The 21,585-nt window shown below is 41.8% G+C and overlaps 3 protein-coding genes and 1 long non-coding RNA gene across 5 annotated transcripts in view; 3 read left to right on the top strand and 1 right to left on the bottom strand.

The window, feature by feature from the left end:
* The first annotated feature begins 101 nt into the window (after positions 1-101).
* rsl1d1 (ribosomal L1 domain containing 1) lies at positions 102-2,802 on the top strand. Its single transcript, XM_058061696.2, has 9 exons — positions 102-219; positions 443-582; positions 875-1,013; positions 1,091-1,239; positions 1,376-1,477; positions 1,621-1,714; positions 2,076-2,240; positions 2,327-2,479; positions 2,562-2,802. The coding sequence occupies exons 1-9, from the start codon at positions 181-183 to the stop codon at positions 2,688-2,690; spliced, it is 1,110 nt and encodes a 369-aa protein (XP_057917679.2). The 5' UTR covers positions 102-180; the 3' UTR covers positions 2,691-2,802.
* Positions 2,803-3,961: 1,159 nt separating this feature from the next.
* Positions 3,962-5,351, bottom strand: LOC144898114 (uncharacterized). 2 transcript variants are annotated; one of them, XR_013626999.1, is made up of 4 exons: positions 4,924-5,351; positions 4,690-4,844; positions 4,399-4,569; positions 3,962-4,195 (listed from the first exon to the last, which is right to left on the bottom strand). It is a non-coding gene; the product is annotated as an uncharacterized LOC144898114 (long non-coding RNA). The 2 variants fall into 2 exon arrangements; XR_013626998.1 differs by having other exon boundaries at positions 4,690-5,351.
* Positions 4,772-5,836, top strand: LOC131109555 (transmembrane protein 238-like). The gene has a single exon (XM_058061698.2). The coding sequence runs from the start codon at positions 4,815-4,817 to the stop codon at positions 5,322-5,324; it is 510 nt and encodes a 169-aa protein (XP_057917681.2). The 5' UTR covers positions 4,772-4,814; the 3' UTR covers positions 5,325-5,836.
* Positions 5,837-6,742: 906 nt separating this feature from the next.
* Positions 6,743-21,585, top strand: part of snx29 (sorting nexin 29) — a 100,971-nt gene continuing 86,128 nt past the window's right edge. Inside the window, exons 1-13 of the mRNA XM_058061693.2 lie at positions 6,743-7,168; positions 7,545-7,609; positions 7,877-7,929; positions 8,051-8,175; positions 9,606-9,786; positions 9,926-9,996; positions 11,319-11,579; positions 11,677-12,058; positions 13,238-13,350; positions 13,582-13,678; positions 13,807-13,889; positions 19,104-19,167; positions 20,074-20,202. Of these exons, the coding sequence (XP_057917676.2) occupies positions 7,162-7,168; positions 7,545-7,609; positions 7,877-7,929; positions 8,051-8,175; positions 9,606-9,786; positions 9,926-9,996; positions 11,319-11,579; positions 11,677-12,058; positions 13,238-13,350; positions 13,582-13,678; positions 13,807-13,889; positions 19,104-19,167; positions 20,074-20,202 (1,631 nt within the window). The 5' untranslated portion in view covers positions 6,743-7,161. The remainder of the gene's footprint in view (positions 7,169-7,544; positions 7,610-7,876; positions 7,930-8,050; positions 8,176-9,605; positions 9,787-9,925; positions 9,997-11,318; positions 11,580-11,676; positions 12,059-13,237; positions 13,351-13,581; positions 13,679-13,806; positions 13,890-19,103; positions 19,168-20,073; positions 20,203-21,585) is intronic.

Raw genomic sequence — 21,585 nt, 5'->3', positions numbered from 1 at the left:
TTATATATTTTTAATTTCCAAACACTTCTCTCGGTTAAAAAGACAGCACCAGTACATGTACTGTAATACAGTAGTTGTTTTGCTTGGTTATACAAATAAAGTTTATTTTTGTATTTTGTGACGCAGTTCATTGTAACTGCGCATGCGTGTTTTGCCTGCACACGTGAAGTTATAGGCAGCATGGAGCAGAAAACGCAAGTTGAGCTCGACCGTTCACAGGTAAAAGCTGCTTTCTCCCCTTCCCATTTAAATAGCTTTATATTATGGCGTGATAGTTTGCAATAGGTGGGCACATGTCGTTTAATAACCGTTTAAAAAGTAAGAATAGCAACGTGGGCAAGGTGTGTTTTCCTAGCCGCGAAGCTAGCGCACAGTCTGGGAATGTAGCACGCGAATGAAAGACTCTGCTGAACTGATAATGTAACACGTATGTGCTTTGCAGGTGAAAAAGGCCGTTCTAGCACTACAGGCTTTCCTGAACTCAAAAGCCGGCGGTAAGTCTCTCTTTCGGGACGAGTTCCAGAATATCAGTCTTCTCTTTACCTTCTGGAGGATCCCCAGTCAGCCTCGGACCATTCGGATGTAAGTGTAACATCCATCATGTATTACACATTAGCAACAGCACGCCATTGAAATCATTGAACGTTAGTTACTAATACCATAAAAGAAGTACTTCTCTGACAATATGGAATATTTTGCTCATGTATTTGATCATTAGATTGGGGTACCTAGGGTACTTTGGCTAGTGAGTGCAAATAACTTGCCTGTTACACATTCATATTAATTGTATGCTTTATTTTTAATGTGAGCTGCAGATTCACTGGTTTTCTCTTTCCGTTATGGCATGGCGGCGTTGTTGTCATGTGATCATCAGTCCATTGCCTCATGGCCAACGCAGAGAAGCGGATGAAGTTTGTCTCTTCACCAGAGATGAGCCCCGAATGACCGCAGAGCAAACTCAGAGGTTTTATAAGAAGTTGCTGGAAGAGAGGGGGGTTAAAAATGTTACTGAGGTAAGAACCATAAAGTTGACTGTTATTGATATTTTATGTGTATCAATAGATCATTTTATTTCCTTTATTCTGGGCAGATCATTCCCTACAAGACCCTGAAGACAGAGTACAAACCATATGAGGCTAAACGACGACTTTTGGGGAATTTTGACATGTTCCTTGCCGACAGTCGCATCCGGCGCCTTTTGCCATCCCATCTGGGAAAGCACTTCTACGAGAGGAAAAAGTAAGATTAATTTTGTTTTTTTACATGGTGCTATTCATTATTCATTAATACTACAGCAGCACTGCGAATGTCCATCCTGCTTATGTCGACATTGGAATACACAAATGACCACTTTTTTTTCCCCTTCTTCCCCCAGAGAGCCGCTTTCTGTGAACCTGCAGAGCAACCATCTGGCCAGAGACCTCCAGAGAACCATCCAGGGCACCAGAGCCAAGGTCACCAACAAGGGCCCTTGCTGGTGAGTCACTAGACCTCACTAGAACCCTGGGACTCCTTCTTCTGAAGTCCACCTCTACTCCATGAGATACGCAGTAGTTGAAAACAACCCCGACAGGTATTTAATGTCCAATGCAAATAACGATGTATGGTGGTGTCTTGCAGCATGGTACGTGTTGGCCACGCTGGCATGCCTGCAGAGGAGTTAACGGAGAATATCAAGGCGGTTGTCCAAACTGTGGTGGAAAAAATGCGCATGGTGAGAACAGCAGGTTTCTTCAAGTAGTAGATTAAATCCACCGTACAGTATGTTGTAGCTTTACTCATTCAAATCATTTGCAAGGTTCACTGAACCCTAATAAGGAGCATGCCAGCACCGTCATTTCCATCCTGAATTCAGGACTGATGGATGCTGTATTTTCTTAAAAAATATTCCTGAAAATAAAAAATATTAATCTAATCAGGCTAGTATGGGATGTGTATTTTGCATTGTTTATTATGTATTGTGTTTGTATTGTGTATTATGACAATCGGCGTACCCACTGTGGTAACCTAATCTGTACTGTATATCACATCCAACAGCACACCTTCGATAAACGCCTGTTTCCACTTTATTGTAGCCGGGACCACTGATAAAGATTATCCACCTGAAGAGTGTACGTTCAGTGGCTCTGCCAGTCTACACCTCAGACCTGACCCACCTCACCGAGCCCAGAGCTCCAGAGGTGAAGAGAGCAAATTTGAAGAAATCAAATTTGAAGAAAGCAGATGTGAAGAAAACTAAGGTAAGACCAGTTTTCTTCTCTCAGGATTCTATGTTTCGTCTCTGTGCCGAATTGTGTGGTACTCATCTCTCCATGTCGAATTCCAGGCGGCTGCAGCCAAAAAAGCAACACAGGACCCCAAACAAACTGCAGATGGCCAAGAGCAAAAGGGGAAAAAACGGAAGGTAGAGAAGGATGACGACGAGGAAATTCCACAGCTGGTTCCTATAGAGACAGGGAAGAAAAAGCCTAAAGTGCAGGTGAGTGCTGCGTGCAGCCATTACCTTTTCAAGTGTACGTACCTGAAGTGTCAGACATTGACTTCCTTTGGTCTTGTTGCAGTCAAAAAAGAAGCAAACAGCCAAGTCAGGTGCAAAGAAACAAGCGGCCATTTTACAGAAAATCACCAAGAGAGGTGTTAAGACTCCACCCAAAGGAAAAGGAAAAAGAAAAGTACCGAAAGTCAAATAATACTTTATTTTGTAATATTATCAATTTATTGAAACTGTCACATCTTGTCTGTACAGTACATGCTGCAGTTAAGCAATCCACCAATAAACAAGCATGGCCATTCATGTTAATATTTTTTCTGGTTCATTTTTTTAAAAACTAGATATGTGTTGTCGCACTAATCATTTCAATCATTACCATGTAATGTCATTTTTATACGGGATGGTTTTATATCTGCTCTGGTGAACTTTTAATGTATGTGGAAACTTCGTAAATACTTCCTAAACATCATCTTCTTTACTGACATCATTGGCTCTAAACAAGCATTACTGCCCCCTCGTGTCTGCACCCTGAATTACAACTCGGGCGCTAACGCAATAATGTTTTGTGGAACCGATCAAAGCAATCCCTTATATTAAATTTTACCACATTAAACGGTTTATATTCAGTGTTTACAATTGTACAGTGTTTAAAATAAGTCGAGCAAGTTGTGTATTGTGTATTTATGGAGGGATTTAATCTATGCGGAAACCAGGAAACGCTTCCTGAGTCTCTTCTTCTTCACTCACACTATTGGCTGAAAACTAGCATGACTGCCCTCTGCTGCATGCACCTTAAATTACACTTATGGAGTTCTCACCTGAGTGACGCCGCAAAGAAAATCGCCACACTTTACGGCGCAGAGGAAAACTATTTGCAGAACAAATTAGCCATCTAAAAGTACAGAATAATAAAAGTGTTGCAGAATCTTATCCTAGATGTTGAACTAGGCTATTTAGTACTTTAACACCTTTGATCTGCTTTTTAGGAGATTGTCATCCGAGCTTTGCACGTAGCAGCTGTTGTCTGCTGATGAGTCTATTCTCAGGCTTAAACAGCTGCTGTTTACTGCTCACACAATGACACAGGTTGGAATGGCTTTGCATCTTTTAACACGTCGCTGTATACAATACCGTATACAATATCGTTTCTTCAACCATATTTACATTCGACTCAATGTATAGAAGACACAGTAACTACAGCCACTATAATAATATTGAAGTCAGAATGGATATTTGATGTGGTAATTTAAAAAATGTGCAAATACACAAAACATGAACATAAACATTCAAAGTTATGATGTTTGGGAAAATACTCTGAACTTTTTGGAAGGCGTGTGTCCCATTCCATGTGGCATTTCAGGAAAAGAACACCATACCAACAGTAAAATATGGTGGTGGTAGTGTAATGGTTTGGGACTGTTTTCCTGCATGTATGTTTGGAATGTTCATTTTCCAAAAACCTTTGGAAACCTGTGTGTAGAGGGAATTTTTTTTAATTTAATTTCATTTTGGGAAAAGGTTGTCGCATAAATGAATATGGAAATGAAATACTTGAATGTTTTCTATAGAGTACATGTAACCAAGTATCATGAAACATGATGATGATACGTGAGGGCTGTCATCGGGTGGGTGTGGCTTGTCTACTCATCCAAGAAGAACTGTGTGGTGGTGGACCATCTGGAATTACAGCGTGTCAACAGGTTTCTGCATGGGCGGGAGAACAAGCACATGACAGATGATATATCTTCCCGACTGCGCTCGGATGACTCGTTAGTCGTGGTTCGAGGTTTTCACTTATTTCTCTCGTTAGGACGACCATGGAAGAATACGATGAGGCAACATTTTTTGACGGATCTGAAAGTTTGACTCCCGACCCTGACTCTGGCGCATGCTCCGGTTGGGCCTACCTCCACAAGTCCATCATCTCCATGGTGATGGGGTCGATGATGTCTGCCGTCGGTGTTGTCCTCTTCCTGCTCCAGTTCTCAGGGGTATTGAAGGGGGGCCGCCCTGTCGCGTCTGCCTGCCTGTCTGTAGGACTCATGTTTGTGGTAGTGGGCCTGGTTTGGATGCCGATACTGAAAGAGAAGAGGAGGCGGAGATGTTACTACCAAGAGGCTTGAGGATCCCTGATACTTGACCTGGTTGTTGTTGCTGGACTACATGCAACAACCAGGACCACATGCATAAAAACCAACCATAGGTGGCTTCTTGTTGATAACCGCATGTGTACATTGACCTTTGGCCGTTGTTACTGCGCAGAACTCCACCTTCCACTTCTAAATCCACTCCACTCGGCTCCACTCAACCCTGCACCCTCAGCATGTCAACCTCCGTGCAGATGGAACCGCTCCTGGAAAGGAAGTACGGAGGAGTCGGACGCTGCAAGTGTTCTTTCTGGTTTGCAGTAGCCCACGATATACTCGGCGTACTCATCATGATGGTGGGGGTGTTCGGAGGCCTGGTCATCCACGACCTCTTCATCTACGCCGGTGCCATTGTCATCTTCCTCAGCCTCATCTGGTGGGTGTTCTGGTACTCCGGGAACATCGACGTACCGCCGGAGGAGCTGGAAGACGACGTGGGAATGATAAAACTAAAAAGCAACAAAAGACTGAGCCGTGTTATGAAGCGAGCGTCCAGCCGACTCTCCAGCGGGATTCGGAGCTCTTTTGGAAAAAATAAAAGGTTGCCCAGAGAGGGTCCCCGCATGGGAAAAACGGCTTCAAATGCCGAGCAGCTGCAGAACACTGATGAGTCGCTTTTCACTATTTATGACGCTGATATCGCATCTTCATCCAAACAATTTGTCCGAGAGACATTGTCAATATGAACGAAAGCTACACTCGTGTTTGTTTGTCTTTGCTTATGTTTGCTCTGTCATCACGGTACACAGACACGAGTAATGATTAGACAGTGCTGGAATCCTGTCCAAAGAAGTTCACATGCTCTTATCTTGCTGATAAGATCAAGATAAGAACATCTTGCACACTTTACTTTTAACAAACTTGTGTCTAGGATAATTATATAGGGAATATGGAGTTTAATGTCAATACACAAACAATGGAGTTGATTCGTAATATCAGGGGTCTCAAACTCAATTTACCTGGGGGCCACTGGAGCTAGGGTCTGGGCAAGGCTGGGACGCATCAGGTCCCCCCCCCCAAAAAAAAACGCATTTATTAAAAACAGAAAAATATACAAACTTTTTCAGTGCGTTGGTTCCGATTTTCTACAATAAAAGCTCTGATAAAACATTCCACTGTTCTCAAATATCTTAATTTTTATTTTTCTGTACAAAATAAGATGAAAAATAAATAAACAAATGAAGAATAAAAATCAATCAGTAATAAATAAATATAATAATAATAATAAAAACTTAAGAAACCACATATAGTTGGTGGGTAGACAAATTATTTTTTTCAGATTAAAATGAACAAAGCATTATTAGAGCCCTGTAGACATGACAAAACACGACTATAGTCACATTTATACTCTTTTTATTTACAACATATTGCGCAACTGCAGGGTCTTGAGACACATGCTAACTCGCAAACTAGAGAGCTAGCGACCTAAACGGTAGCCTTCAAGTTATTTCCTTTAAACTTAAATAGCCAAAAACTTACCACTTCCACACGGATAGGGAGGATAACTATTAACAGTTATTTAACCTTTAACATGAACATTAATCAAACGTAATAATTTTTTCTGGGTACATGATACCATACAGCATCCATATCAAACTTGCGCGGGCCATACTAACATTAAACTTTCATATCAAGGCGGGGGGCCTCAAACTAGTGTCCGCGTGTTTGAGACCCCTGCGTAATATCAAGCAGCAGGGGACACAAACACATACAGTCCAGTCTCTGGCAACGAGTGACCAATATTTACATTATTTGTCTTTGCTGTGACTGTATTTTGTGTTTATAGTAATTAATAATATTACATAAATCTTGAATTCAGCAGGTTCAGTACACATGAAGGCCAAATCAGCCAACACTGTCACTGCTTGTTTCAGCACATTTGTGCCTGTTATTGTCTTCATAATGTTCATAGGGATACGTTAATTATAGCCACAACTGGTTTAGAGGCCTTGAACATCACATCACATCGTATATATATATATTATTTATCAATAATAAATGACAGATGACGAATAAAACAATGAGTAAAAAAAAAAAGCTATTAGAGACTTCAACTCCCATCGGTCCCTGCGCGTGGGCATATGACAGCTGGGTGTTTTGTCACGTGACACGCACACGGCTCATCAGTAGTCGATTTTTAGCCTGCTTCCTGTTTTCGCAGTGTCACAGTCTGTTGTTAAGTTGTCGCACTATAAAAGTCACTAAAAATATAATAGTACACTCCGGTTTGAAAAAAAAAACAAAACAAAACGTACTTCGTGTATTCGGCAGGGTGTGGAACACTCAAACGTAGATGTCACCACGCGGAAGTCGCTCAGCCCCGGCGACTCACCACCGGCAGGCCTTTCCTCTCACCGACTGAGCATCGCTCCTTTAGCCGTGTTTGGGTGAGTCAAACTCGGCCACGGAGGCGGCATGGGCCCGGCCCTTAGCTAGCTTCTGTGGTGGATAGCTAGCAGCTACGAGGAGCTATGAATAAGCAGCCGGCTTGAAGATCACTGCGCCTCAAGTTTTGTTGTCACAATGAACGGTAAGTTTGATTTGTGAAACCAAAAAAAACCATCATTTTAATGTGCTTAGTAGTTTAGTTGGATTTCTTCATTTTTATACCTGTATTCTATAACCACACAATGGGTGTGAACTACCTGTTTATTAGATTATAGCCTTATCCTAATCAATATGTCACTGCAGTTTCATATGAAGATGTATACCTTTCCTAGCATCTATATAGTGCTACTAATAGGACAATAGAACAATTCTGACTCATTTATTTATGTATATGAGGTGATATGAGGGTGCGGCAATTGCAAAGCACATGCAAAAGTCTGTAGTTGTGTGACTGTTTTTTATTACAATGCATTAGATCCTTCCTGAAAGCCAAATGTGGTCTTTCTTCACTTTCCCAGGCACTCTGCAGACAGACGCCAAGAGACAGAACCTCCTGGAGAGGCTGTTGGATGCCGTTAAGCAAGTCAGTGTCAACATTTGAAAGTTCCAGCGACATATCATGATAACATCAATTTCTTTGCTTGTTATTGTAGGACTAGTTAGCCTGGATAAACACTGAATGCAAGACTAGCCGATATCTAGCTGTAGAACCCAGTCGGAGACGTTATGGAAGGAATCTTAACCCCAAATATCAAATTATTGTCACCATAGCGCACCATAATATCAGGCTAATGATATGTTTCACATGATACACATCTATGCTGTTTATCATTCACTTTTGTCTTCCCAGTGCCAGATCCGCTTTGGAGGAAGAAAAGAAATTGCAACAGACTCGGACAGCAGGTAAGACAATGGAAGTCGTCCTTAAATGATTCTGTTCTCAGAGGGACAGACTTGTTATTTAGTTTCTGTGGAACTCACCTGTATATATTTTGTTCCTGTTGTCCTCTCCTCGCCTCTGCAGGGTGATCTGTCTTTGTGCTCAGCTTGAAGCCGTCCTGCAGCATGGCTTGAAGAAGAGCAGGGGTCTGGCCCTCACCGCCGCCGCCCTCAAGCAGGCTGCTGGCTTTAGCAGTAAGGCAGAAGCAGGTACAGTACATGCTCGGGGAGGAGAAGATGGCGCCCCCTGTTGTTTTGCGTGTAGACGACCCCGTTCCCAGAATACACCATGGCACCTGGCGGAGGTCGATGCTCTCTGTGTGCTTTTTTTCAGCAAGAAACAAAACCTGCAGCTGTATGTGTACATACACCTCCTTTACAGGCTATTGTGGCTTTTATTTCATTATTTCTAATATCACAAATACTTCAACTTGCTGATATAGTTCATCTTCAAACAGCTAAAATAATGCATACGGCAAAAAATAACCAATTACCTAAAAATGTCATCCAATACTTCTCTACAAGAGAGGAGAAATATGATCTCAGGGAAGAACTACATTTCAATACTTCTATGCTAGGACTACGTTAAAAAGCCATAGCATTTCAGTATGTGGAATCAAACTATGGAACGGATTGAGTAGGGACCTCAAACAATGCACAACGATGAGCCAATTCAAGAAACAATACAAGCAGTTGATGTTTGCTAAATACAAGGATGAAGTGTCTTGAACCAGTCATGATGTGCTATATATATCACTATATTGACACTTACTATGGTACCCATTATGGCATTGGATGCTCATATCACCTCCTACTTCGGGATGTGACAAAAAATTTAATTTAATTTAATTTAATTTAATTTAATTTAATTTAATTTAATTTAATTTTTTGTCACATCCCGAAGTAGGAGGTGATATGAGCATTTTTAATTTTAATTTTAATTTTAATTTTAATTTTAATTTTAATTTTAATTTTAATTTTAATTTTAATTTTAATTTTAATTTTAATTTTAATTTTAATTTAATTTAATTTAATTTAATTTAATTTAATTTAATTTAATTTAATTTAATTTAATTTAATTTAATTTAAAACCCTAAACTATATTAGGAAAGCAGGAAGTGAACAAATGTAACAGTTACTGATTGTAAAAGTACCAGATAGAGGGGTAGGATTTAATAAGCTTTGCTTCTTCCTACTCCTTTTGGACATGTGGAACTGTGAACTTATTATGGGATGCACTCAATTGTAATTTGATGCATGTTTAAATGAAAACAAACCATTAGCATTAGCATTTATGTTCTGCTGCAGAGCTTTGTGTTGGCTTCACACGGGGAAGTATAACTGCACGGATAGCCTCAGGATCCTGTTCTGTTCATAGTCAACCAAAGTCGCCACTACCCCCCCTAAAAACTGTGCACTATTTAAGTGCTGTTGTTAAACATTGCACAGTTTTACACCAATAGGTGTTGTCCTGTTTTATTGGAAGTGAAAAGTCTTGAAGAGTTTAAGTATTAAAGAAATTAGTTCATTTGTAAATAAATGATATTCATGTAAAACAACCGTTACTTTGTGTTGTTTATGCACGGTTGTGATGGAATGAGTTGACGATTGTCGTATTCATTCTGCTTTTCTTCTTCCAGAGGTCACCTTCTGGTTCTACGTGAAAGAGCATCTCAACAGGCACGAGCTCCAGCGCTTCTACTCACTCCATCACATCTCCTCAGAGCTGGGGCGCGGTCGCGCCTGGCTGCGCTGCGCTCTTAACGAGCACTCATTGGAACGCTACTTGCACATGCTGCTGGCTGATCGACCACGCCTCGGGTGAGTGGTGTTCGAATGTGTTTTTTTTTTTTTTATGCCAGCGCTATAAACTCTTACCCAATGAGTGCAGTAGTTGATATTTATACGTGTTTGTGTTTTTATGCACCGTCTTGATTAACTTCACCTTTTTTTTTTTTAGTACTTACTATGAAGAATGGGCTTTTCTGCTGGATGAAGAGCGAGGGAGTATGCTTCCCACCATGGCTGCAGGTGAGTTTGCAGGGTGCACATGCAAAGCCATTTGTGGCAATGCTAATTATATGTCCATTAGTTCAATTCATGAATCTTATTTATTGGTCTATTTGCACTGAAACATACTAATAGACGATGAAACTGGTGGCAATGGATACGTTTTTCCTAATTTAAAAGGGCCGCTACTGGGAGAGTTTTAAGTTGTTTGTTTTCGGGCTGCAGAAAATATGAAATTATTTGCTGGATTTGACGCGCTTGCAAATTCTGGTGAGTTTTCATGAACGTTCAGACCCTCAGAAGACCCTTAGAAGTACTCTATCTAGGGTGAGGCATCGCGGTGTACACAAACGGGCGAAGCTGGGGCTTTTTCATGGTAGTGCTCGGATTCATTCAGAGCAGGGGTATCCAAAGTGTGGCTCGACACATTCTAAAATTACAGTCAAAAGAAAAAAAGCAGTAATTTGGTGACTATCATAGATCTGCTTTTCCTTGAACCATTTACAGCAAGGGTCTCAAACATGCGGCCCGCGGGCCAAATGTGGCCCGCAGGACACTAGTTTGCGGCCCCCGCCTTGATATAAAAGTTTAATGTTAGTGCGGCCCGCGCAAGTTTGATATGGATGCTGTATGGTATCATGTACCCAGAAAAAATTATTACGTTTGATTAATGTTCATGTTAAAGGTTAAATAACTGTTAATAGTTATCCTCCCTATCCGTGTGGAAGTGGTAAGTTTTTGGCTATTTAAGTTTAGAGGAAATAACTTGAAGGCTACCGCTTAGGTCGCTAGCGCTCTAGTTTGCGAGTTAGCATGTGTCTCAAGACCCTGCAGTTGCGCAATATGTTGTAAATAAAAAGAGTATAAATGTGACTATAGTCGAGTCGTGTCATGTCTACAGGGCTCTAATAATGCTTTGTTCATTTTAATCTGAAAATAATAATTTGTCTACCCACCAACTATATGTGGTTTCTTAAGTTTTTATTGTTTGCCGTTTTAATATTATTATTATATTTATTTATTTATTACTCATTGATTGATTTTCTTTATTCTTGATTTGTTTATTTATTTTTCATCTTATTTTGTGTAGAAAAATAAAAAGTACGATATTTGAGAACAGTGTAATCGGAACCAAAGTAAAGTTTATTCATTTTTCTGTTTTTAATAGATGCGTTTTTTTTTTGGGGGGGAAAACCTGATGCGGCCCAGTCTCACCCAGACCCTAGCTCCAGTGCCCCCCAAGTAAATTGAGTTTGAGACCCCTGATTTACAGCATGTAAACACTAATGTTGCAAGAGGGATGATTATTAAGGTAATAATTATTGTTTCTCTCCTTTCTTCAGGTTTAAACTCCATCCTCTTTGCCATCAACATCGACAACAACGACTTGAACGGAGGGCCATCAAGAGGAGGCGGCTCCTCCATGACGCACCTCCTCAAGGAGTCCACGCAGGGTATCGGCAGCCTGTGGAAGGAGTCCACACAAGGGGTTAGCACTCTGCTTCGAGAGATCAGCACCGCCACAGCCGTGGTTCCGGGCTTCAACCCCAAAGTGTACGGACCCTCTGACCCGCTGCCTGTCCTGCCGCGCAGCACCTCTGCCGGTAGGAAACACTTATTTAACCCCTGACCCCCCGACCCCCTAATGTTCCATTCCACTTGGACGAGATCTACTTAAAATGTCGCCTTTTTCCTGCCCAGATTCAGGGCTGAGGAGGGAGCGGCGGAGGAAGAAGAAGATCACCAACATTATTTCCTTTGACGATGACCTCGATGGAGGGGCTGAGGATGAAGAAGAGGGTGAGGAGGACATCCAGAAGACGAGCAAGAGTCAGGCCAGTCCTGTTCAGAGCAGCGTGGAGGAAGGGCTTGATCTCCTCGAGCCGTCTCAAAACGGGCTGGTCGACTCGGGTTCCTTGAGCTGGGTGGGGTCGCCCCGTCCTCCTCGTACGCCACCCATGCCTACGCCTCCCCTGCCAGACAGTAAAAGTATAGATAACGAAGAGGAAGAGGATGAAGAGGACGAGGAAGAGAAGTATAAACCTAGAGCACACATCCAGGAGGAGGAGAGGAACAATAACCAGTGAGTTGTCAAAAGACTAAAGTCACACACACACACACACACACACACACACACGCCTGTGAAAGTCTTTTTCTGTCCGCTGACTGCTCCGTTCTGCTAACACTGAACTTAAATGGATTATTCTATGCTATTTGGTTGACATTATTGGTAAATGCGTGAGAAAAGGTGACTATAGGGGTGTTAGTTCATGTCCAGAGGGCTCTAATAATGTTAAAAACTGTATTTAGAATGTTATAAACAAGTAACTACAAAAATGTTCTATTGATAAAGAAGGAACTTTACAGAAATTCAATCGTCTCGGTCGGGACTGGAACCAATTAACTAATAATAATAATAAGAGATTACTTTATTACTATTATTACAGTATAAACATACTCCTCGTTGTTTAGTTCTGTGTTACATTGGTAAACCTAAAAAAAACTAAAAAAATTAGAATTTTGGATTTTTTCCCTTTTTCTTTGTGCAGCACTAAAAAAATCCTTGCCAATCATTTATTCTTGTCATCACGAGGGTTGCGGGGAGTGCTGGAGCCTATCCCAGCTGTCTTCAGGCGAGAGGCGGGCTACACCCTGGACTGGTGGCCAGCCAATCACAGAGCACATATAGACAAACAACCATTCACATTCATACCTATGGCGATACAGAGATGGCCGAGGGTGGAATTGAACCCTGGTCTCCTAGCTGTGAGGCCTGTGTGCTAACCACTTGTCCACCGTGCAGCCTCCACTGTACTTACCTCGCTTTAATTAAAAGCACTAGCTTCAGTGGCACAATCCAAAGAGCTGAGGTGAGGTCTACCGCTTTTCCGCACGAGGGTCGCGGTGGGTGCTGGAGCCTATCCCAGCTGTCACCCTGGACTGGTGGCCAGCCAATCACAGGGCACATATAGACAAACAACCATTCACACTCACATTCATACCTATGGACAATTTGGAGTCGAGAATTAACCTAGCATGTTTTTGGAATCTGGGAGGAACCTTGCCAATCAGTCAAATTAAATTTCCCCCACTGAAAAAGAAAATGAGACATCCCAAACTAGATCTTCTTGTTCAAAGTCTCAAATGTCAGAATGTTACATGCAAGCTGAGTGTATCGATTGCCAAGAAAGGAAAGGTCACAGCCAGCCAGCCAACCAGCCAGCCAACCAGCCAGACTGAACCGTAAATGTTCTCGATTTAGGATGCTGGTGGGAAGTCTGCCCAGCGTGTCCACATGGAGCCCCGTGCAGGTCCTGACGGACCACAGCAGCTCAGGCATCCTCATCCCCCTCAACGCCGCCACCCCCCAGCCAGGTAATGTACCCCAGACGGGACCCCACACAAGGAAGTGAACATCTAAGCAAATATGGAGTCCACGTTAATTCATAACATTCATGTCTTCAGCAATTTAGTGATCATTCAAGAACGGAAGGTTCTGTCGTGTGCAGCGGCAGCTGTCAATCACTTCTGTAAAAGCTTGGATTTCCCTTCATATGAGCATTTCTGTTCCTCCTTATAATGACTTTAATTTCTACATCGTTTCAGTCAACTCCGTGGAGGACTCGGCGGCCTTTCCTGCTCGGTGTGAGTCAGCGGGACCCGCGGAGAGCTGCGATAGCCTCAGATCATGGCTGCCATCGAAGTAAGCATCTGCTCCAGTCATGTAGGATGTGTTACGGTGCGAAGAAGAGTATTAGACTTAAGCCATCTGCTCCACAGCTTTAACTTGTGTGAAAATACTTTGACATTCAGAATATTGATGTGTTTCAGTATGGACTCCAGTCCGTTGGCGCGGTCTGCTCCCCTCGGCAGCGGGCTGCCAGCATCTGCTCTGCCAGAGTCCATGACAGTCGGTGAGTGTTTCTCAGTTTTCCATCCATTCCTTCTGTCCCTGCCTCTTCTTGCTCATCCGCTACGCCATGTTTGCCAGAATTCTGACAACAACAACAACAACAACAAAAAAATCACATCAGTGGCTAATTTGTGGACACTTTCAAGTGTTTTTCTTAAACTTTGAACAGCGTCTTGGCCAATTTACGGCCATGTTCTAATTTTGTGACATTTCATACACTTCGGAACGACTACTAATCGTTTAAATACTGTGCCTCTCGCAAGTCAGCGAGGAAACGGTAGCTCTTTCTTTTGCATATCAGAAAATGCAAGAAGTCATTACTGAATATAACAGCTATTGGCCAATGGACTGCTCTGCTGGGAATAATGCATTATGGGAAAAATAATTTTTAGCTTATACTGGTAAATGTCTTGTATATTTCTTAGGTGTACCTTTTGGGTGTTAAGTTGCTGTGTGATGATTTTAGTGTTCTTTGTAAAATGACGCTGGGGACCGCATTGAGTGAGTTTATATATAAGATGTGCCACCATTTGTAGGGCTTTCAAAACAAACAAAAATATCTGTAAAGAAAATAGATTTAATTCCCATACATCGTGAAACATACACGGTTGTAGTGTCGAAAAGAGGCCTCACTGAGTTTTGGCTCAAACTTTTGGGATCTTTAAAAGATTAGTGCCTGAGGCTGAAACCTAGTCAGCTGACCTTTTAAGACCTTTAAAAAACAATGGAAGTCTTTTAAAATCTATTCTACAACTCCAATGTGATGATACATCCTTTTGCTATGTTTTGGTAAAGCTATACCAGTACAATTTTATTAGATTTCATTACAACCTTTCTATTAAACCTTTTTACTGCCTTATGATGAAACGAGGGAGGTATTATTTGATGAAGTTTTAATTACAAATGAATACAGCTTTATAGAGATTCAATTGTGTAAATGGCTGTTACAGAGTATCACAGTTTCCAGATCAATGTCAGCATTATCCACAAGGTGGCACTGTTTGTCCAGTAAATAGACATTGACATGAATCCGCTGCCTCTTGGGCATCAGCGTTCACAATGTCAGTGAATGTAATTGATGCCTTCTTTTGTAGCACCTAAGATATTAAGATACACGTATGGATAGAGAAGCAACATCACAAAGGCCAGAGGAGCCAAGAGAAGAAGTGAAGGTGGTCTGTCAGCTCAAGCAGAATCCACATTAGGAAAATGATAGTGGATGGAATCGTGTTCATCTTGGTCCACATGTCAGATTGTACAATTTCCAACACCAAAAAAAAGGAGTGACACATTTTTATGTGTTGGTTGGCACTCTTGAGACCGGAATGCAAGTTTTCATTTTTTTTTTAAAATACTTGATTCCATGTGTGTGTAGGGGGTGGTGGGAAATCACATTATAGTACAGCCCCATTCTCCAGGTGTATGCTAATTCGTCATGGGAAATAAAAAGTAAGAGTAGGATGTGACAGGCTGAGAGGAAATACATTTAACATTATAAAACCATGTCATACTGAATTGTAATTTAAAACAAGTAAAAAAAAAATCATTTTCAGCCACATGACGTACTTAAGGTACTGAAATGTGGCTGAAAATGCCTGAAATAAAAAATAACAAATAAGAAAGTAGTCGCTTAATACAACGTTTTTCATCCTCCAGTGAACAACTCTAAAATACTAAATCAAATACGAGTAAAGTGAAGCTGTGATGGATCCTAGTGGGTCTTCTCAACAGCTGCCATCTTGGCTGTAACGCCACATCGAGAGACAAAACACAGCTTTGGACGCACAGTAAACAAAGTGTTTGGTCTCTCCTTTTACGGTGTGGGGGGGGGCGGGGGCGGGTTGGGGGGACCACCACCTGGGCACTCTCATTCTTTCAACTGTGAAATGACCATCTGAGTCAAATAGTAAGATTAGCAATTTATTCTATTTGGAGCGAATACAAGCAATTGCAGTGCCAGCGCTGGAGTGAGCGGTCAGCCACTAACCGGTCCAGTCAAGCCTGAGTGGTATCCAAAGTGAAGCTGATTGATGTTTAGCTAGCCTTGAAATTTGCCATGAAAACCCCTTTTATTCTAAGATTCCTGGACTGTATCGAGTAGGGAAAAATACGGATTTACTCACTGCCACCTTGGTACGCTTTTCCACGGTTGAACTTTTCGACTTTTTTGTTTACTTCCATCTGCATCAGTGCTGGTGTTTACTGCCGTCTGGCTCAAAGAAAGCCAGTCGGGACAGCTGAGGGTAGAAGCAGCATTCCCTAACTCGGAATCAGTCCTAGACTTTCCTTTATATGAGGCACATTACTAAAACATCTGTCGAAATGTGCCGAAAATCTGAAATCTGCAAAATCTGAGTGCACTTGACGATAAACCGCACCCAGCAAATTTAGAGAGAATGTTTTTTTTTTGCACATATAATAATACATTTTATTTGTATAGCACTTTTCACAGTACTCAAAGACGCTTTACAGTAGCGAAAAAGACAAAAGTAAAAACAGAGTAAACAATGCATTAAAATAGAATATCCATACATTCATTCCGTGCTAAAACAGGGCTAAAAGTGGGGCGGGGCAAAGCAGTCCGGTATAAAAACATTAAAAACTGATTTAAACAGGTGAGTTTTGAGGTTTTTTTTTGCATATATTTTTTTGTTCCATATATGGACTTGTCTATAAGCTGCACGTGTCCATGTTGGTATTCACAAAGAAAGACACATAAACCTTGCAATCCTCCCTGCACCCCGTGTTCCCTGCATTACTCGTTAGCTCCAATTTAATCGCTAATTCATTTGCCAATCATACAATCAAACTGTATTTCACACACGCTTTGGCGTGAGTTTTACTTTGATCTTTGAGTAAAAACAGAGTAAACGATGCATTAAAATACAATATCCATACATTCATTCCGTGCTAAAACAGGGCTAAAAGTGGGGCGGGGCAAAGCAGTCCGGTATAAAAACATTAAAAACTTATTTAAACAGGTGGGTTTTGACTTGTTATTTGAAAGTGGGAAGGTCGGGGCAAGCACGGAGTAAATGGAGCAAAGAGTTCCATATATGGACATGTTGGTATTCACAAAGAAAGACACATAAACCTTGCAATCCTACCTGCACCCCGTGTTCCCTGCATTACTCGTTAGCTCCAATTTAATCGCTAAATTCATTTGCCAATCATACAATCAAACTGTATTTCACACACTGCTTGAAAATGAAAACGCTTTGGTGCGCTTTGTAAAAATAATTGCCATATGTGCTTACAAAAAATAGACAAAATATAGGTGGTTATGCAGTGGCTGGTTATATTTGTACGGAAATTACACATGGCAGCTTAATGAGCCGATATAATAGAGCAGGGATGCACCAAGAGAAGACTGTTGAGTGTAATTAAAGTACAATATATAAGGACAAAGTTAAAACATGTTAATTACCAAGGTACCTGCATAAGGGCTCCACGGCGCCTGGGATGGTTCTACACACGTGTGCGTATTCCAGACTTACATGTACTTCTTCACTCACGATCCACACTTAACTTGTGATGTCATTAGTGAAGTCCCACAGCGTGGACAAAAAGGGTACTTTGGCTCTACTCAAGTCCCTAATGGCTCATCTGTGGCATCCGTTGTGAACGCGTGGTCACACTAAAGGTCACTTTTATTTCTGGCCCTGCTGATGCCGTGATGTATAGAAGCTCTCCCCACGTCTACTTCTTTTTTCGTGCTCTTCATCACACTCCCGTTCCTCCTCCTGCTCGCTCCTCCTCACCAAGCCAAACCAGGCACTTAAGCCCAAGGCTGCAAGGAGACCTACTTGTATCTGGGGCGACATGGACATCCTACATTAGTTATGAGCGCTATGAGACCAGTGGTCTTTGTGTACACGGTACACAGTAGTTAATTCTTCTGGTTGTTATTTTTGGAAATCTTGTTAAGTTGATAAGTGCATCTTCTTGCAGCCGACTGTGGATGATACATTTGTGATACATTTATGTTATTGTATATATTGTTTGAATTGGACTTTTACGATTTAGTTCAGTCAACTCTTCAATTTATTGTGTTATCTAGCGAGCAGGCCAGTAGAAAAACTATTAAAATAAATAAGAATGCAGGGTTTTTTCTAGGCTTGCAGCGATCATCTGGGTCACAGATAAGCCACAGAGATGTTCCAATGGAGATTTGAACCTGGATCTCCTTACTGTGCGGCCAACTAGGCCACTGTAGGACTTCTTTAATATACTGTATACACAGTATCATCTATAAATAGTATACTGTATTTCCTTAAAATAGTGGATCGGGTGTTTGTTAAAGGTAAGATGTATTAGTGAGAATAAGTAATCCCTTGTTTATTGCGGTTTCAGACCCGACTGTGATCAGTACTTTCCATTAAGTAGGAGTCCTTATTTATAAAGGAAATATTTCATAGTTAGCGTGTAGAAAAACCTGTAGAAAACCGTCTAAATACGTTTTTTTTTTAACCATTATTAGAGCCCTTTAGACATGAACTAGCACCCCTATTGTAACATTTATACTCATATTATTATTATTAATTACTCCTGCACACTTAAAAGTATAAACCACACACTGAATATATATTATGACAGCTGCACGGTAGACGAGCGGTAAGCATGTAGGCCACACAGTCAGGAAGTCGGGAGACCTGGGTTCGATTTTCATTTTGCATGGGGTTTTCTCCAGGTACTCCGGTTTCCTCCCACATTCCAAAAACATGTTAGGTTAATTGGCGACTCCAAATTGTCCATAGGTATGAATGTGAGTGTGAATGGTTGTTTGTCTATATGTGGCCTGTGATTGGCTGGCGACCAGTCCAGGGTGTACCCCGCCTCCCACCCGGCATAGAAAACGGATGAATGGACACTGGTGTTAACTAATAGAGTAATCTAAATGATCCATGTTGGCTCGAAATGATGGCGTGCTCGACTTAACACATCTTCACTGCTGCTAAGATCATTATAAGCAAATCAGTGTGGTTCCCAAAGTCTGAAACTGTAGTATAACTTCATGCTAAATCTTCTTATTACTAGTATCCCCTTTGTCTTTTTATTAGAAGGGTATTCAGAAAAATGCATTTTATAATGAATAATAATAGTCACACTCCATTAAACTTATTTTAGTCTGAATTTTTTTTTTTAATTATAAATATAATGCATTGTTGCAGCTCTACATGTATGTAAGTAAAGTTGTACCAACCTCTCGTTGCAGTGGAGCTGCGTCAGGCCATTGTCGCCATGATGAACAGGAAAGACGAGCTGGAGGAACAAAACGGGTACGTTGGGATAGTCTCCTTAATCTACCGCTTCCATACCTTATTTTGGACTTGACTGATTTGATACTTGTTGTGTTGTTCAGATATTTCCCACTGCAGATGAGCAATATGAACAAAAGCATTGGCCAACTTCCTGATTAATAGGATTGAATGGAGTTTATGAGGTGGTCGAGCTACTGATTTAGCTCGACTCCAGCAGACAGCAGAGACTTCTTCTTTAATGAGCTGCTTAAGGCCGCTCCCCCTTGTCTTGTTTACTTCGAGCCTGCGGGCTTCGTTGACCTCCTCTAGTCCTTTGCAGGACTCTGTTGTGGCACCATGCATATCAGCCTTGGGTTAGTGTACTCGTACGTCCCCGAGAGGATGTGCTGCAGGTTGGGACTCAGGTGACCCGCAGAGGTGGCAGGGCTCTTCTTTACCCGAGCCTTTGGGAGCTCGGGAGGGTATCGTTTGTGGACCTGATCAGAAGGCTCAACCTTGCCTGGGGGCGGTTTCCACAGATCGGCCCCTGTCGATGACGGCCGCCCAATTTGTCCAGCTACCCTGCTGAGATTGGCTCACGGCTTTGGTTTTGTAGCCCTCATCTTCCTCCCTCCTGACTTCCGAGACCACCATCGTGTTCTGCTTTTGTATCGAGGCTTTCCTTTGTTCTCCACATCCAATGCCTGACCTCTTGTGCTCCACCAGTCCAAAAATGGATGCATGGGGGACGTTCATTTGACAGCATTTGAAAGTATATGAAATATACGTGTGTGCATGGGTGTGTGTTCTAAGCAAGAAAATCAAAACAAGAACGTTACTTATAAGTCAATGAGTTGGAAGAGCATGTCATCTAGTTCAGTTCAGTTTTCCCCGTACCATAAACTTGTTGTCCCAACTGATTGGTCCACTTGATGTGTTTGCCAGGTCTCTTCGCAGTCTGCTGGATGGGGAAATGGAGCATTCAGCAGGTATGAGGCAGGAAACGGAGCTGCTGAGGAAAAAGCTAGCTGAGCTGGAGGAGAGACATACGGTGAAGGTCCAAGCACTGGCCAGGTATGACACACTATAAGAATGCCCCCCCCGCCCCTTATCTCCGTTGTAAAGCCACCATATCTGCCACTATACACAAACACTCACCTAGAGTACCACTCATTGAAGTAGACCTCAACCGTGTAATGAATGGTTCCGGTGTAATGATGACACGTGTGTCTTCATCGAGGTACTGCAAATACAACACTGCAACCTGTTGTAACTGGAGTAAATCTACCACGTACAAATCCCGTTTTGAAGGAATACTTCATTTGAGTGCAATGTTTTCACTTAAAGGCGAAAAGACCCCCTTTTCAGGTCTATATACGTATGTTGTTGGAGTGCTCTATTCTAGTGTTAAGTATTGCCAGAGCTGTAATGAGGTTTGCTTATTTAAAAGGGATGGCTTTTTTTTCTACCACACTTCCTTATATGGGCGTGCCCTGGTACATGCTGTACAAGCTCTTAACTGGGACCAATTAGAGTTTTTTTTTTTTGGATCCAATTCAAGGAAATACAGCTGGATTAGGTGCAGATTCTGGAAGATCTCGAAAGCTGTCTGAGCTTTTTGTCTTGTTTAAATCTACAGCTGTCCTTGTGAGGTCTTCACTGAATTCCTTTGACTTTCCCACGGTCCTGAATATTGGCTGAGTGCTGTCAAGCAAGAAATTTTATTCTGACTAAGACTGCTGGGGTAGGCTCCAGCATACATGTGACCGTAGTGAGGATAAGCGGCATAGAAAAAGCACGGATGAATGATACTTAGGGTATGCCCATAATGCATATAACATTTGAGCCCACCATTGAATACATTATTGGGAATGAATTGCGTGATGGATTTGCGGATGCCTATATTGCGCTGCATCACTGTCATTAAACGCGAGTCACCACGCAATTCATTGTTAAAAGAACGTCTGTTTTCTACTTCCTGTCATTGCTCCTTGAAATGTCTCCCTATCTCTGACATTACACAATTGACCACCCAACAGTTTCCCCTGAAAGGGATTTGAGTCACCTCGCCATCTCCAATTGATTGCTTCCTTGCTGCTCGGATTCGGTTGTGGACTGAGCCCTTTAAATAGAGGATTAGTCATCCTTGAGTGTTCTAAAAAGAAAGCCGCAACATGTTTGTTTTCACATGGCAGACTCCTATAAGTCCAGTGATCAACGGGAATTGATCGATGTCAGAGAGACTCCAGTTAAGTGAGTCGGACCAGCGCACATTGCTTGTTTTATTTTTGCTGCTAAGATCTCATTGTTTCTCTTGCTATCTCGGCGGGACTGTGTCGTCATGTCTGATTCGAAGAAGGCCTCAGAGGTCATTGATTTGTCGCCGCATGAGGTACGACTTGCTCATTGAATTTGCCGCCCACAGAGAGAAAGAGCGTCACTCTTTTGATGGAATTT

The sequence above is a fragment of the Doryrhamphus excisus genome, linkage group LG2 (genome assembly GCF_037039965.1).
Source record: "Doryrhamphus excisus strain RoL-2023G ecotype Guam linkage group LG2, RoL_Dexc_Guam_v1.1, whole genome shotgun sequence".
Classification (NCBI taxonomy): domain Eukaryota; kingdom Metazoa; phylum Chordata; class Actinopteri; order Syngnathiformes; family Syngnathidae; genus Doryrhamphus; species Doryrhamphus excisus.
Note: the sequence above shows the minus strand (reverse complement) of the source record. Positions and strands in the feature narration are given on the sequence as shown.

Excerpts from the sequence above, each read along its gene's own strand:
- rsl1d1 (XM_058061696.2), top strand. The coding sequence starts at position 181 with ATGGAGCAGAAAACGCAAGTTGAGCTCGACCGTTCACAG. Across the intron at positions 220-442 it reads TTGAGCTCGACCGTTCACAG|GTGAAAAAGGCCGTTCTAGC; the intron begins GTAAAAGCTGCT and ends TGTGCTTTGCAG. Across the intron at positions 583-874 it reads CAGCCTCGGACCATTCGGAT|TCCATTGCCTCATGGCCAAC; the intron begins GTAAGTGTAACA and ends TGTGATCATCAG.
- LOC131109555 (XM_058061698.2), top strand. The coding sequence starts at position 4,815 with ATGTCAACCTCCGTGCAGATGGAACCGCTCCTGGAAAGGAAGTACGGA.